At 43.6% G+C, this 18,208-nt stretch overlaps 1 protein-coding gene across 2 annotated transcripts in view; it reads left to right on the forward strand.

The window, feature by feature from the left end:
* Positions 1–18,208, forward strand: part of LOC136863975 (titin homolog) — a 1,080,299-nt gene that overhangs the window by 18,086 nt on the left and 1,044,005 nt on the right. For both annotated transcript variants that reach the window (XM_067140444.2, XM_067140445.2), the window contains exons 2-3: positions 3,683–4,043; positions 9,418–9,672. In XM_067140444.2, coding sequence (XP_066996545.2) covers positions 3,683–4,043; positions 9,418–9,672 — 616 coding nt within the window. The remainder of the gene's footprint in view (positions 1–3,682; positions 4,044–9,417; positions 9,673–18,208) is intronic.

The raw sequence follows: 18,208 nt of genomic DNA on the forward strand, positions 1-18,208 counted from the left end.
CTTTGGTCACAGGGGTCCCGGGTTCGATTCCCGGCAGCGTCGGGAATTTTAACCATCATTGGTTAATTTCTCCGGCACGGGGGCTGGGAGTATGTGTCTTCTTCATCATCATTTCATCCTCATCATGACGCGCAGGTCGCCTACGGGAGTCAAATCGAAAGAGCTGCACCTGGCGAGCCGAACATGTCCTCGGACACTCCCGGCACTAAAAGGCATACGCCATTTCATTTTTTTACAACCTTACTACAACCCCTAAACACCCTCATAACCATGTGCAGAGAACTGTACCCTTTATTTACAATCCCATTTATGTGAATACCCCAATGAAGATCTTTCCTTATATTAACACCTAGGTACTTACAATGATTCCCATAAGGAACTTTCACTCCATCAACGCAGTAATTAAAACTGAGAGGACATTTCCTAACAGTGAAACTCACAACCTTACTTTTAAATCAGTTCATCATCATACCATTGCCTCCTGCCCATCTCACACCTGCTTTCTCTCCCATATAGAAAAAAGTCAGTGTAAAAACAGACCTACAGTCTGTATTCCTTACAGAATACCGTTGATCGCTACTGAGAGCTTAAAATGAATATTTAATTAAAAGATCATTATGTGGAAAATCACACACTCCTCACAGCACTACCCTCCTTCACAATAATATGCAGTTTCTTATAAAAGAGAAACGCCACCCACGCCCATCCTAGGGTTTCATTGCAAGGGCTGCATCGGGGTGTATTAACCTCACAAAATTCTTCTTCTTCTTCTTCTTCTTCTTCTTGTTATTATTATTATTATTATTGGAATTTATTAACAATCACTATCTCATAAGAGTTTTGAATGTTTTGCTGTGGAACCTGCTTATGTGTAATTGATATGGTTAGGATGCGGCATTAATCATAAAGCTGTGTTCTAGAACGAATAGAAGAACTAGTGTCATCACTCTTTGAGTTAAGGGCGCCAGGGTAGGCTACAGCGATTAATCATACCACATCGTACTGTCAGCTATTCTTGTTTTTAAACACAATACTGTACTGTACTTTTTTTTTGCTAGGGGCTTTACGTCGCACTGACACAGATAGGTCTTATGGCGACGATGGGATAGGAAGGGCCTAGGAGTTGGAAGGAAGCGGCCGTGGCCTTAATTAAGGTACAGCCCCAGCATTTGCCTGGTGTGAAAATAGGAAACCACGGAAAACCATCTTCAGGGCTGCCGATAGTGGGATTCGAACCTACTATCTCCCGGATGCAAGCTCACAGCCGCGCGCCTCTACGCGCACTGACAACTCGCCCGGTGTACTGTACTTTAAACGCTTAAATATCGAATTTACGAACTTTCTCATCAAGAAGGTATAATCTGCGTTTCTCATCACCCTTGAGATGCACTGGAAGCCTTCGGAAAAGGAATACAGTAGAAATGGAAATTGCGAACAACGGCTGATTAAGAACTACTGGAACATACATTGTACTTCAAAATACGCTTACGTTCCTAAGAACTGTTTATTATGAGAACAGGTTCTGTTTTAACGGTGTTGGTGTCCAGGGTAACCGGAAGTCGGCGAGGCACTGTTTAAACAATTGCATTTGGTGTCAGAACACTTTGACCTACTGTAATTTTTTTTATAAAATTCCGAAGAACAAATTCTTTCTTGAGATTGTTAGGTAGCAAGTTCAAGAGCGAGCCACTTCCTTAGCTATACTCGCTGCTATGATATTTAACAAAAGCATACTAGTGTTATTTAACATAAGTAGTATTTTACAAGTAATTATTCTCATTTTTTCCGTATTTAAGATGACGTAATCACAAATATTACAACAATATTTATTGAACCACCTATTCAATACACTCCACTATTTTGTGTGGTTAAAATTTTACATAATACTAAAAAGTTTTAATGTCTGTAACATCTTCAGATTTTGAGATATATTTTAGTATTATGTAAACTTTTAGCCACTTAAAATAGTGGAATGTATTGAATAGGTGGTTCAATAAATATTGTTGTAATATTTGTGATAAGTGGTATGTTCCCAGCTCTCAGTGGAGAGTCAGCGTGGAATGACATAAGTAGACGAATAAGTTTGAGTGGCGTCTTTAAAAGTAAGAAAACCGAGCTCGATAGCTGTAGTCGCTTAAGTGCGGCCAGTATCCAGTACTCGGGAGATAGTAGGTTCGAACCCCACTGTCGGCAGCTCTGAAAATGGTTTTCCGTGGTTTCCCATTTTCACACCAGGCAAATGCTGGGGCTGTATCTTAATTAAGGCCACGGCCGCTTCCTTCGCACTCCTAGTCCTTTCCTGTCCCATCGTCGCCGTAAGACCTATCTGCGTTGGTGCGAGGTAAAAAAAAACATCTAGCAAAAAAAAAAAAAAAGAAAGATCACAATATGAAGATAAAGTTGGGATTTAATTAGACGAATTGGGGCAAATATTCATTTATAGGAAGGGGAGTTAGGGATTGGAATAACTTACCAAGGGAGATGTTCAATAAATTTCCAAATTTTTTGCAATCATTTAAGAAAAGGCTAGGAGAAAAGCAGATAGGGAATGTGACACGTGGGCGACTGCCCTAAATGCAGATCGGTAGTGATTGATTGATTGATTGATTGATTGATTGATTGATTGATTGATTGATTGATCGATCTGCCTACCGGATGTCCCTTTCAGTGACAAATACAGTCCTTGCCCATAATCAAGTGACTGTACCTTTTTATCCAGTCTGTCACAACAAGCTCTCCCCTTCCCCTCCTAGCCTTTCAACATGCACCACCTCGGAAAAATTACCTAGACGGTGTCAATGAAAACTAGCTACATGTATTCTTTATTTTACAGCAATATTAATCGTTGTTAAACTGGAAAACACGTTTAAAGCAACTTGTTTATATTTGATTCAAAATAAATGCAAGAGATTACACACAGAACTGGTTTTAAAATACTCACCATCAGCAGGTGTCCGCTACTTTTGAATGTTTGCGAACAAACTTGGAAGTTTTCCGAGCTTGAAAGTGTCCGGCATTTCCTTCACCCTGAAGAAGAATCGCCACTCCAAGTCATGAAGTAATTTTCTTTTGACGGGCTGAAAACTGCCTAAGGTCGGGTATTTTATTGTATCCCAAAATACAGCATGGAACGAAAGGTAAGGTAAGGGTTATTCTGCCCGAAGGCAGGTCCGAACCTCCGCAGAGGTGTTCCTGAGCCGGAGTTTACGTACGGTAGGGTGGCCAGTTCCTGTCCACTCCTCCATTCCCTTACCCCCCACCAACAGCGCGTGGCAACCCATCCAGCTCCTGACCACGGCCAATGTTGCTTAACTTCGGAGATCTCACGGGATCCGGTGTTTCAACACGGCTACGGCCGTTGGCATGGAACGAAAGGGAAAGGCTTAATTATTACTAAACAAACACTCAAAACACTCCCATTGCTTGATATCACGCACAAGGAACGATACTGACACTGTATTCGTCTTTCGACACGGTTGAACGTACTTATATCTACGCCTCGTGTCCAAACACGTGTTTGACAGTCGCCAGAAACGCTCGCAGCGCTAACTAGGGGCTGATCCACCAAGCCCCATAGATAAGGGAGGATTGATAATACTATTTCCTTCTACTCGTTGTGTTGTGTTCCATCTTAAATTCATAACTTTTCCTGCTACTCGCGTTGTCTCTTGTTTGCTTTCAGTCTGGCCCTCGAGACTACCGGAAGAAGCCTGTATTTTGCACCCGGCTGACGGATCGCACTGCAGCGCAGGGTTCTCGGATCAAACTGACTTGCAGCGTTCTTGGAAGTCCAGACCCTGTGGTGCACTGGTTGCGTGATGGCCTGCCTCTGGAGACTTCTAGTAAAGACAGGAAATTTCGAACGACATGCGAGGACGGCCTCGCCTGTCTGGAGGTGCTGGAAGCGGCGCCTGGAGACTCGGGAGAATACACCTGTGTAGCTCGCAATCTCCACGGGGAAACGTCGTCCACTGCAACTCTCAAGGTTTACGCTGGCTTTGAACCAGCGCCCTTCCCGCCTACCTTCACCAGGGCCATCAGAGGTGAGTGAACTTACGAACAAACCAGCATCAATAGCATAAGTTTACGTTACGTAATTCTAGGTACCTGACACAAGAAACATGATTCAAATAAAGCCGTTTCATGACTCCTTGTATACAAGGTCTACAGAAGTGATATTGTACATAAAGAAAGTGAATACGATATCAACAAAAATTGCATCATTTATGATTACATGAAACATAACAACGGGAAGCCACAGTAATGAGGTCACCGATTTCATTCGGGAGGTTGATCTGTGTTAAAGAATAAAGAGGTACGTGTTCAAGGGTTTATGCCACTGGGCTTCATTTAACGAAAGCATAGCCCTTTAACGGTTTACATTTTCTTAGAGTTTGCTTTACGTCGCACTGACACAGATATGTCTTACAGCGGCGATGGAATGGGAAAGGTCTGGGCGTGGGAAGGAAGCGGCCGTGGCCTTAATTAAGGTACAGCCCCAGCATTTGCCTGCTGTGAAGATGGGAAACCACAGAAAAAGATCTTCAAGGCTGCCGACAGTGGGGTTCGAACCCACTATCTCCCGAATGCAAGCTCACATGCTTACATGCAGGCACAGAGAGAGAGGAAAAATTGTAAATCTTTTACACCAAAAAAATCTGTAAATTTAAAAAATGCACTCATGCAAGGAATAGTTTTGAGAAAATTTTATTTCCAACGTTACTTTGCTAGAGGTTTTCTTGCGTTTCATAAATCACTTCCATTTGTCAAAGAATAAACCAGTACGGGTTAACATTGTAAGATATAGCGTATCTATGTACAGTCTAATCTACAAACAAATAGCCTACGTTATGTATTAGACATTTATTAGGACGTGCGACACATTTCTGTTTTGTATTTAGTGGAATGTCCGGCTCCATGATTAAACGGTTAGCGTGCATGCCTTTGGTCCAGGGGTTCCCGCGTTCGATTCCCGGCCGGGTCGGTGATTTTAACCTTCTTGGTTAATTCCGATGGCCCGGGAGCTGGTTGTGTGTGCCACCTTCCTCACTAGAATTCATCACAGGTAGGGCCCCATCCTCATAGACGCACAGGTCGCCTATACGGCGTCAACTCGAAAGACCTGCACCAGGCGTCTTCGGGGGCAACTCGCCATTATTATTATTATTATTATTATTATTATTATTATTATTATTATTATTATTATTATTATTATTATTATTATTATTATTGACCGCCTCGCTGGTGTAGTGGTCAGAATGATTAGCTGCCACCTCCCGAGGCCCTGGTTCGATTCCCGACTCTGCCAAGAAATTTGAAAAATGGCACGAGGGCTGGAACGGGGTCCACTCAGCCTCCGGAGGTCAACTAAGTAGAGGTAGGTTCGATTCCCACCTCAGCCATCCTCGAAGTGGTTTTCCGTTCTTTCCTACTTCTCTTCCAGGCAAATGCCGGGATGGTACCTAATTTAAGGCCACGGCCACCTCCTTCCCTCTTCCTTGCCTGTCCCTTCCAATCTTCCCATCCCTCCACAAGGCCCCTGTTAAGCAAAGCAAGTGACCCAACCTGGTAGAGGTACCGGTTCTCCTCCCCATTTTTATCCCCAGACCTAAAGTCTCACGCTCCAGAACACTGCCCTTGAGGCGGTAGAGGTGGGATTCCTCGCTGAGTCCAAGGGAAAACCCGACCCTGGAGGGTAAACAGATTAAGAAAAATTATTATTATTATTATTATTATTATTATTATTATTATTATTATTATTATTATTATTATTATTATTATTATTATTATTATTATTTAGTGGAATGTTGTACCACATATTTTGTAACAAAAATAGTACTCGTCAGTGCATATCAGTGTTTTTCAAGTCAACTAAAGAAGGAGAAAAGGAATAAGAAAAGAAATAAGAAAAGTAATAATAATAAATTTAATAATTTCGTGTGGCTATTTCTAGGCTTGTGCACCCCTTGTAATGCTTACCCTTCGACGAGGGTGAGCAGAAATTGCGTGTTATTGTAGTGGAGGATAGTTTTGCGTGTGGTATGTGAGTTGCAGGGATGTTGGGGACAATACAAATTCCCAGTCCCCGAGACAAGAGAATTAACCAGCTAAGGGTAAAATCTTTTGAGCGAGATTCGAACCAGGAGCCCTCTGAACTGAAGAGCACTATACTGACTGTTCAGCAAAGAAGCCGGACAAAGTGAAAATAAGGGGGTGGCACTCCTCGAGCTCGGAACGCTCACGTGGAAGGCAGAGACTCTGATCACATGAGCAGTTGTGCTACAGATACAGAAGGTCGTTCACTTTATACTCACCCGAGTACTTCAAGAGCACTCACGTTACAAGATACCTCTCCACCATCACCGATCGTGTTCTGTCGGATCCCCAGCACAGTGGACTATCGCCCTCCGTTGAAGTTTTTTATTCAAGCAAACTCTGGAGGAGCACAGGCATGCGAAATCTGTCCCATTCCCCCCGCAAGCTTTCTATAGACCATCCAGGGTGGACAGACGGCGACGTTGGAGACGTCTTTTCAACAGTCCAGATCTCTTCACAGGAATGTCTTGAAAGGGAATCATACGATTTCCTAAATTTGCATTCCATTTCCTGATAAAAATGATGAGATGCTCTGGTGATACACTTAAGAAAATGGAAATTGCAACACTATGAAGGCATTGGTCGTTTGTGTTGATTTTTAAGATATGGAACGACGCCATGTAGGCATGTAAACGATCAATGTTTCAGACCCATTGGATTGTTGCTACAGGTCTCCCCACGTGATTGGTCGCGGAGAAATCAACTCAAGTATACGGACTCTGGTGTAGCGTAGTTGACTTGCAGTCTGTGCAGTGAAGTGTTCCCCGTCAAACATGCCTCGACGACAGAGAAGAGCACGCTATCAACAACTGTCGCCGTTTGAGAGGGCTCGGATAATTGGGCTGTGTGAGGCTGGATTATCGCTAAGAACTGTCGCTGCACGTGTTGGCCGACAGGCATCTACGGTACAACGTGTATGGCAGCAGTGGTCAAATGAAGGTACCCACACTCGTAGACCTGGCACAGGCCCAGCGCGACAGACAACTGTGAGAGAGGATCGCCGCATCATTCGGATGGCCCGAATGGAACCCCATGCAACAGCAGCGCAAATTTGAGCAGCTGTGGCACCCCACGTTACACAACAAACAGTTGGTAATCGCTTGCGTGCAGCTGGCTTACGAGCCCGTGTCCCTGCAGAAGGTGTTCCATTGACCCCACAACAGCAACGTGTAAGGCTGGCCTGGTGTCGAGAAATATCGACGTGGATCGACGAATGGCATAGGGTCGTCTTTAGTGATGAATCGGGCTTCTGTCATGCCCGCAGTGATCGCCGGAATCGTGTGCGCCGACGTACCGGGGAGAGGGGTCTCCCAGATCTTATTGATGAGAGGCACACAGGGCCAACACCAAGCATTATGGTCTGGGGAGCTATTGGCTTTAATGTGAAATCACAATTAGTGCTTGTTGAGGGCACTATGACTGCTCGACAGTACGTTGATAGGGTACTCAATCCAGTGGTTGTCCCTATGATGCCGAATGCTAATGGGATGTTTCAGCAGGACAATACCCGGGTTCACACTGCACGCATCTCCAGAGAAGCTCTCCACGACATCACAATCTTAGAATGGCCCGCCAGATCCCCGGACCTCAGTCCTATTGAGCATGTGTGGGACATGATGGGTAAACAACTGGCCAACCGTCCTCAGCCACCCACAACTCTGGAACAACTGACCCGTGCAGTGCAGCAAGCATGGGCCACAATTCCTCAGGAAGCGATCCAGGGCCTTATTGACTCCATGTCTCGACGAATTCATCAATGTATTGCAGCTCGTGGTGGGCACATCCTGTATTGATTGTTGTCCAAACTTGCGGTCAGAGGGACCTGAAGGTGTAATCATCGAATCACAACCGAACACTCGTCCTGCACGTTCAATTGCAGCAATGTAGCACCACTCCTTCTGGGTGTTGCAATTTCCATTTTCTTCAGTGTATTATTCTTGAGGCCTTGTACACCTGGATCCGCACATTGTTTTGAGTCCGCTCCGTATGACTGTCGAATGTCTGTCCGATAGATAGGTGTAATAAAATGGCGTGTGGATTTTAGTGCCGGGAGTGTCCGAGGACATGTTCGGCTCGCCAGGTGCAGGAGGTCTTTTGGTTTCATACCCGTCGGCCACCTGCGCGTTGTGATGAGGATGAAATGATGATGAAGATGAAGATGACACATACACTCAGCCCCCGTGCCAGCGGAAGTAACCAATTATGGTTAAAATTCCCGACCCTGCCGGAAATCGAACCCGGGACTCCTGTGACCAAAGGCCAGTACGCTAACCATTTAGACCTGGAGCCGGACAGACAGGTGTAATAATGATCTCTTGGAAGTAACTTGCATTCTTTCATGTTTTTTTTTCTCTAACCTTGCATGTCATCAACTTACCACGTTGGTTCGTCGGATTTTCTTGACACAATCAGTCGGGGCTTTTCTTGGGAGAATGTGCCTGTTGTGTGTAACGGGGGAAAATATTGGTGCACTCCTCGAGTGTTAAACCATTCACCCGACACAGTTTTCACTATGCGTGTGTACGAAAAACGAACATGAAAAAGGGCCATAACGCATTCTTTGACGCCATTTCACGAAACTCACAACGTGCAAACACTGGGGTGCGGTGAACATGTTCGTTACCCCAGCTGCACACACATTATATATCCGCAGCTCGACCACGTTATCATTTCCAGACTTTAATTCACGGCACCATCATAACAGAAGCTACAGCAGATTTTAAACAATGTCCTTTCAGTTTCACCCGATGTCTCTTCGTAATAGTACAGTCATGTTTTCAAAGAAACTTACTAGGACTTACTTTTTGTATTTAACTGAATTGACGCAAACCTGCAGGAAGTTTGCCCCAGATGTGGAAGGCTATTTGTTTTACGTCGTATCGACACAGATAGGTCTTATGGCGAAGATGGGACAGGAAATGCCTAGGAATGGGAAGGAAGCGTCCGTGGCCTTAATTAAAGTACAGCCCCAGCATTTGCCTGGTGTGAAAATGGGAAACCACGGAAAACCATCTTCAGGGCTGCCGACAGTGGGATTCGAATCCACTATCTCCCGAATACTGGATACTGGCCGCACTTAAACGACTGCAGCTATCGAGCTCGGTAGATGTGGGAGGAGGGGGCAACATTTGAACGGCGGTGGCCTTAGAAACTTCATTCTCTGTATTCTTAATTTTTTTGCTCCTATAGTGACCAAACATCTCGTGATAATATTCTTGAATTCTAGTGAGAAATGTAGAGGAGAAATAGAAATGAGTGTAAAAATTGATTATAACTGTAATGGTCGTGGTACAGAAGACTGATAGATATTACTTTTGGCAGATGTATACCGTGTGGCAGACGACGAACTGGTGTTGGAGTGCCGGGTTCGTAGTCAACCTGCACCTCGAATCACGTGGTTGAAGAACGGCTCTCCCATAGCACCTTCTAGTCGCTACCAGCAGACCGAGCTGCCGGACGGCGTGTGCCGTCTTACCATCTCATCGCCTGATGCCGTGGATGACAGTGGCCAGTACACCTGCCGAGCTGAGAATGCACTCTGGTCTGATCAGATTTCGTCCGCCATTAGGTTTACAGGTAAGTTTTCTGTCTTGATCTATGCTTTCACAGCCCAGAATACTGGACATTATAGGTTAATATTGTATTGAACATGACAGTTTTCTTGAAAACGTGACCTTAGATAAGAACTCACTAAGATGCCTCAGTAATAAACTAGGGCTAGTGATATCCGGGTACTCGGATACTAAGTTCGGGTCTTACTCGGTTCCCCGTTCATTCAAAAGCTTATTCTCGTATTACCCGGGTACTCGTTCATTCAAAAGGTGCTTCACTTATTACCCAGGTACCCGTTCACTGAAAATCTAATTGAGGGGGTTTTGGATCATATTGTATTCTGGCGGACGTTAATTAAAACGTTGTAAATATAAATTTGTACTAGGCCTATATAGTCTTGTGCATTTGCATATGAATGAAAACCTACAACCTGTTTTCCAGTCAGTGACCGGGTCAGGGATGTAATGAATGAATCATATATAGGCTATTATTACGATGGGATCGCCACTCCCAAAGTGATATATTAATGAATGATAGATGCTACGAAATGAGAATGGAGAGTGTTGCTGGAATGAAAGATGACAGGGAAAACCGGAGTACCCGGAGAAAAACCTGTCCCGCCTCCGCTTTGTCCAGCACAAATCTCACATGGAGTGACCGTGATTTGAACCACGGTATCCAGCGGTGAGAGGCCGACGCGCTGCCGTCTGAGCCACGGAGACTCTTTGCATATGAAGTCTTAAGCAAATAATAATTATTACCCTTGGCACAATCTTTTTTTTTTTTTCGTGCAAGCCTGCCTGCAGTTACTTGCACCCTTTAACTTCCAACTCAGTTACTTACACCTTTGCCCTTCAAAGAATTACGGGTTTTGGTTAATGATATGGATAATGAAAACATATTGTTATGTGTAATATTTTACTGTCACAAAATTATACGAAGGCAAGTCAATTAAGTTCTGCAATTTTATTTTAATTATCTTTAGGCTGCCTGTATGGCGTTGTGTGTTCACCAGCCGCTAGATGACACCGTTGTCTACGTCTGTGGTAGGTTTCAGCGTTATCAGATCATTATAGCTTGCGCTGTTGCGGCGTAAAGATGGCCGCGCCACTCTCTGCTTGCACCAACGAAGAACCGTGTTCCGTAATCCGTTTGTTGTGGTCTGAGGGTATAACAGGAGCGGAAATTCATAGAAGACTTTCAGCACAATCCGGGAATAATGTTTTGCCACAGCGAAGTGTTTACCAATGGACTGAACAGTTCAAGAGTGGTCGCACGAGCGTGAAGGGTGAGGAAAGATCCGGGCGTCCATCTGCAGCCGTAACTGATGCCAATATTGAACAAGTGCGTGATATGATCCTGAACAACAGACGAGTGACTTTTGTTGACGTGGCAAACCATATGCAAATTAGCCATGGTTCTGCATATGAAATTCTGCATAACAGGCTTAACTTTCACAGAATCTGTTCGAGATGGGATCCAAAACAACTCATTAAAGAGCAGAAGCGCAATCGTGTGAGAATCTGTCAGCACCTACTGGACCGTCATGCTAACGAAGGTGAAACGTATCATCACTGGAGATGAAACATAGGTTCACCACTTCGAACCAGAGAACAAACGTCAGAACGTGCAATGGGAGCATTCGCTGTGGTAAAACATTGTCCCCGTATTGTGCTGAAGTTTTCTATGAATTTCCGTTCCTGGTACACCATCAGACCACAGAAAACGGATTACGGAACACTGTTCTTCCTTGGTGCAAAAAGAGAGTGTCCGAGGAAATCTTTACACCGCAACAGCGCAAGCTGTACTGAAACCTACCACAGACGTAAACAACGATGCCATCTAGCGGCTGGTGAGCACACAACGCCATAGAGCACACCTAAAGACAATTAGAGCGAAATTACAGATACTTATCGACTTTCCCTCGTAATATCCGCCTCTGTGGTGTAGTGGTTAATACCACCCCTAGAGGCCCGTATTCGATTCCTGGCTCTGCCACGAAACTTGAAACGTGGTACGAGGAATGGAATAAGGTCCACTCAGCCTCGGGAGGTCAACTGACTAGAGGGGATTCGATTCCCACCTCACCCATCCTCGGAGTGGTTTTCCTTGTTTTCCTACTTCTCCTCCAGGCAAGTGCCGGGATGGTACCTAACTTAAGGCCACGAGCGCTTCCTTTCGTCTCCCTTCCAATCCTCCCATCCCCCCACAAGGCCCCTGTTCGGCATAGCAGGTGAGACCGACGGGGCGAGGTACTGGTCCTCCTCCAACGTTTTATATCCGACCCGAAGTCTCACGCTCCAGGACACTGCCCTTGTGGGGGCAGAGGTGGGATCTTTCGTTGATTTCGATGGAAAAGCCAACCCTGGAGGGTAAACGGATTAAGAAAGGAGAAAGTAAGGGTAGAAAGTTAAGTATCAATGATAAATATGATATAAATGTTAGGTATGAATGATTATTAATCTAAATCCCAGAAGTATTCCATGACGTCGTCAGCATTGTCCTCCGCTGTTGTCGAAGAAGACGCCACTACAGGAGAGACATGTTTCCTTCTGTTGGCCATGCTTGAGTGTTTTGTAAAATTTGTGGTGAATTGGCGGCAAATATTGTAGAAGAGACTGTAAATCATAATATTATACAGAGGTGATTTCTGGAGGCACTTCGTACAAAGTGGTTAAAGTTAATGCACTGGTTGATGGGTAAGTTTCAAACTCCTGGTCTTCATTGAGCGAGCACTTGTTGTAAAGTGTGAACGGGTGATCCTTCTTTAAACGGATTCATTGAAATTTGCTGATCCGCACAACACTATGTTTTAAGGACTCGTTCCTGTTTTCAGTTGAATGGAAATCTTCAGTAGTCATTCTGACTATGCAACTGCATACACTCAACGCTGAGATTTGCTCTGGCTGGCTTATTGTAAGCAGTTTGGAGTAGAGATGGGGAGATTCTGAACGATTGATTCAGAATGAACGAATCATTGCACTGATCGAATGAACCATGATACAGTGTACGAAATTAATCGACTCGTGTTTACCCGTCCTCGGAGGCCCGGGTTCGATTCCTTGTATTGTTAAAAATTTGTGGATGCGAGAAGTGCTGGTAAGTGGTAAGTCGCGCATGCAGCTCACCTGAAAAGAGCTGCTCTACCTCGAGACGAGGTCACGTGTTTATTTGAGATCTCCGACTCCTTGGTCAGCGTTGAGACTTTCAGTTCAAAGGGTCCCGTGTTCAATTCCTGGCCGGGTCGGGGATTTTAATTGCGTCTAATTAATTCTTCCTTCTTGGGGATTGGGTGTTTGTGTTTGTCCCACACTCTTCTCCTTATATTCACACAGCACAGTACACTACCAATAACCACATAAACACCCAATAGTGATTATATCCTTCCATATAAGGTTCGTGACAGGAAGGGCATCCGGTTGTAAAAGGGAGCCAAATCCACATGTGTGACACAGTTCTCACCCGCGACCCTACGGATGTGGAGAAAAGCGGCAGAAGAAAATTATCTATTTTGAGGTCTTATGTCCTAACTTATGTGTGTCTTATAAACTGTGTTCAGCCAAATGGAAATGGTTTCCACAGTCCCGACACTGAAAACATGTTGTCCAACCAATCAGGTAGCCAAAACGAGTAACCGGTACCTGAAATCACGTGATGATTAAGTGCATTTCCAGGCTGAGAACGAGAAATTCCACACCAGGCAAATGCTGGGGCTGTATCTTAATTAAGGCTACGGCCGCTTCCTTCCAACTCCTAGACCTTTCCTATCCCATCGTCGCCATAAGACCTATCTGTGTCGGTGCGACGTAAAGCCTCTAGCAAAAAAAAAAAAAAGAGAATTCCAATGAGCGTGATAGTCATTTATTTTTGCCGTGCGTACTTAGGAAACCCGTGATTTACTATAGGGCTGGTGATGGGACCTGGGTATCAGGTGAACCCTTTAGGTCCATATTGAGGGATACCTACCTTCCTTACCTATCAGCAAAGTTCATGAGATCTGTCTCTTGGGTCGTTTCGGGTTCTTCGTCACTTGCTGAGGTAAAGGTAGGGTTCATTAATTCTAATCTATCTACCGGAATGAAAGGTCTGTTTAAAAGATTCCTATTTATTCAGGAAAATTCTGAAGTAATTTACTATGTCAACGGGGTCATAGTCAATTGTGTCCACTGGACACCACAATCATTTTTACATAAACGTCAGAACACTGGTGTGAGACTTTAACGTAACTGCCTGATGGGCATTCTTACTAGAAACCATTATCTCAATTATTAATCATTTAAGAAAGGAAAGTCTGGAAATCCTTAAATTCGGCTTCCATGTGAGACCACATGTACCATCATAGTGATTCGTTATGGTCCAGCCCTCGTAACACGAACTCTGGACTCTGAGTATAATTAAGGCCGTCCAATCGGTGTGTGCCACACAGTGGTTCTACGGCATGGACCCTTAATTGAATCGATGTGACCTGCGTCTATGTCATGGACCGACATCTACTCTTCTAAGTTACTTTAAAGTCATTGTGGATGATGACTGCAAGGAAATGATGCTACAATGGCATATGGCCCTAATCTAAGTCACAGAGGTTGATGACCCCCTGACCATCCAAGTTTCTAGGCTGAAGGCTAAACACAATTAAGTTACATCGGTTGATGACCAAAGTTCCACTTTACTTATCCCCAGCACATTCACTGCTCAATCCATCAAAGTTCAATAATTACAACAATCGCAATGCTCACAAACTTAGTGGCAGAAAAATCCATTTCCTACGGATATGTCCCCTTAATCTTTACTTTATTTTTATATTTCCCAGAAACAAACTAAAATTTCCAGAATGCATCTCCAAGTTATTCGCTTGATTAATGTTATTTCAAAATGCGGTTTCACTGAATTTAATAATTAAATAAATTTAAATGATTTAAGGAAATGTTAACGATCAGTAAATTATATCTCCGCGGACTCTGGTTTCTTCACAAATTTCTACGCAGCTGTGATGTGAGTTCAATATTGCGATGTTTATCTGGCTGGAAAAGAATTTTTACATAATTCATGTCCAGCTACATATATCCTATCTCGTGATATCATGCTTAAAAATCTAATCTAGTCCTAACCGTTATTAACACTTGGATATCATAATAATCTACGTACAAACCAAACAACTCGCCATATAATTACGATGTCATATCTCGTCATCACTGAATTTTGCACACCCCTCGCAGACAAACCGATCATCACGACCATCGCTCTATACTTTGGACAACCCTGAAATTGGGTTACTCTGTTCCTTATACTCAAAGTTCGTGATTTCAAATGTTCACTACGTCCCCATTTACAGTATTTCACAATACTTAGATCATTACCGGCTATGAATTTCAACTAAATCCAGCATTTTAACGTTTCCCCTGGCCGAGAATTACAGTACAATCTCAACTCCACTTCTTTCCCGCTATCATAGCTGAGGTCTCTCACCCCATGCTCGCTTGGCAGTTACATAAACCACCCGGTTCGTTCTACCTGACTGACTTCTCAAAATGCTCCCTTTAAACTCTGCCGACATGATTAAACAAATACGATATTCTAACCAACAAAATGCACAGATATGCTTCAAGATGCCCACACTAATTATACGCGTCGCCAATTATACCGCTATGGATTTCTATGAATTTCTTTCCATTCTCAACATTATAAATATTGTTCGGGTTATCATGTCCCGGCTTCAATGACAGGACTCTAACCTGATTCGCACATCTCATCTCAACTCATATAAAACATTCCTCGGGCTTCCGTGTCCCGGCTTCAATGACAGGTCCAACCTGATTCACAAAACTAACCTCTGTTTCCCAGCTCCACAATTATCATCGACAAAGAACTGGAATAAAATCCCCACTAGAAATCCCGACGTCTAATATCGCACAATGCATTAATCATGAATAACTTCGCATAAATGATATCGAATTTAATAACTTGATTTTTACGAGAAATGACTGAAACATTCCACTAGATCTTTTATTGTCAGTCAGACACAGTTTAAAATGGGCATTAAATACAACGTTTCTCTCCGTGACCAAATTCCTCACCCTAGGTTCTCATCCGACAGCGCGCTTCCACTCGATTGAAAATGAGTAACCATGGATTATTATTATTAACGTCAAATTGCAGACAGAAGAATTTTACGTCGAATGAACATCTTACTTTGACATCACAAAATACAGGCAGTACACTCACACGGATGACGATCTACATTGGACGTGATATCACTTCGGAACCCTATTCAATAACTTTTTACATCATTATACGGCCCTCGCAAAACTTCAAAATTTTATCCAAGTGGAAAATAAAACAAATGACTCTTTTAGTCGTACTCTCACATTTACAAAACTTAGTAGGGTGACCACTGCGTCGTATATCCCCATTCAAATACACTTTAAGAAATCACGAGAAAGGATATAAGAGCTAGTAAGATGGAAAATCACCTACCTCATGTCTTCATGCCAGTATTCGTCTTAGGGCTCACCTGCGACCCTGGCATTTTATTTAGCCATTTTTACATTCATGGCTTCACAATTGATTATTGTTTCTTCAGGTTTCCTGGAATAAAGCATAAAAAAAAAGAAATACCCTTCACTTGTTTGCTTGAACGCACACGATGGACTATAATTATTTCCGCACACGAATTACTTAATCACATTAGAATTTATTCAGTACTTTGACCGTCCTATCTGGTACAGTTATTTCACTCAAGAAAACTATCTCCTCATGGAGTCAAGACTTAGCCGCAATGGCTAAAATCTGCAGTTGAACTCAGTCTACTTTCGTTGGTTTGATTTCGCAGAGCAGCTCAACAATTTTTCGTCCGCTTTGTATCACAAATGCCGGAGAAGGAAGCTTCGTCATGGCGTCCCTTCATATTTATAGCAGTTACCCCCTCTCTTCGGATCTCTCCCTTTTGCCGCCAAGAAATTTCCTATAAACTTTCTGACTTACCTAAACTGTAATTTCAAGAGTTTTGAAAGTGACTACATGCTTGCTACATTTCTGGCGGTAGTGTTCATGGACCTTTAAAAAATTTACGGGTTCGATTTGTGAGATGATTGACCTCCTTTGATAGGCACTATATTTTTTTGACTTGGCGTGGTCACGCCATGTACACGCGCTTTGAAATAGTTCATAAAAATGACTTGAGATTCTTCCGCCGTCGACACGTGTGGTTGACGTCACGTACCCCAGAGCGTGGGACCGAAGGTAATCACCCCCTCGTCACGTGTCAAATCCATGCTATCAAGAATCCAACTTTTAATTTAATTGTTATATAATGCATAATGTTCTTAGGGCACAAAGGTCATGGGTTCATATTTCCCCCAAGACACGAATTCCTTTCGCACAGTGACAAGGAATTTCCTTTAAATACTCCATATGGCGAAATTTCTAATTTTGACGTCTGATGAAACATGACCTTTGAATGTAAATTCCTTTCCTCTCTCTTATGCAGTTGTTCATCTTCTGGTGTACGGATACTGGTTGATGCCTTCAGCTTCCTGGTAGTTCTCTACTGAATTTTCGACTGAGCTATTTATCCCTTCCTCGCCGTCAAAGTCTTCCTCGCTGTCAAAGTCTTCCTCCTCAGAACCTTCCTCAAATTCTCCCTGTTCTATCGAGATTTTCTCTGTAAGATTCCAATACTCCTCAAATGCTCTCAATATCACAGAGTCTGGGACTTGCCTGCATTCCCTACATCGTTTCAGTGGGTCATCCTGCTTTTCTTCGAGCGGTTCCACATCTTGATCCACCACTGATTCAATGAGGTTAACTTCCTGGTCCGCCATATCTTCAGGTTTGCGATAAACCTTCAAGTTGGCTGCATTGAAAATAGCCTCAGAGCGTCCATCTAACGACTGGATTTTATAGGAATTATTTCGGAAACTCTGGATGACTTTAAATGGACCCATATACAACGGTGCAAACTTCGCGTAATACTTGTCCTCAGGTTTTGAAAGAGCGGGTTTACGAACAAGCACATATTCGCCTTCTTTCAAGGGCCGATGAAATCTCTTATTTTTGACGCGTCTCAAACGTCGGTCAGCTTGCTGACGAAGATGCCTAGCTGTCTCTTCAATGCGCATCGCTTGAGTCGGCCGTGGGTCGCTCGGACACTTCACCACTGCGTGCCATGGTCTCAAAGGATAAATATCGGAGTGAACCACATTTGGGACGCATCCTATAGATTCGTGGATTGTGTTATTCACGCAATCTTCTATGATAGGTAACACATCCATCCATCTCCAATGCTCTTGAGCACAGAAGATCCGACAGAACTTCGCGATGACCTGTATAATTCGCTCTGACGGGTTTCCCTCAGGATGGCGAACTGAACTAAGAATATGTCGAATTTCAAGCCTTTGCAACTCCTGTTTAAATTGAGCTGAGGTAAATTGTGTGCCGTGGTCCGTTAATAAAAACATGGGCTTCCCCATAGCTGGAATTATGGTCCTATTTATAGCTCTTAATACCAATTTAGTGTTTGCTTTCTGTAATGGACATAACGATGTGAACTTAGAGAATACGT

This window comes from Anabrus simplex, chromosome 2, assembly GCF_040414725.1.
Source record: "Anabrus simplex isolate iqAnaSimp1 chromosome 2, ASM4041472v1, whole genome shotgun sequence".
In the NCBI taxonomy this organism is placed as follows: Eukaryota; Metazoa; Arthropoda; class Insecta; order Orthoptera; family Tettigoniidae; genus Anabrus; species Anabrus simplex.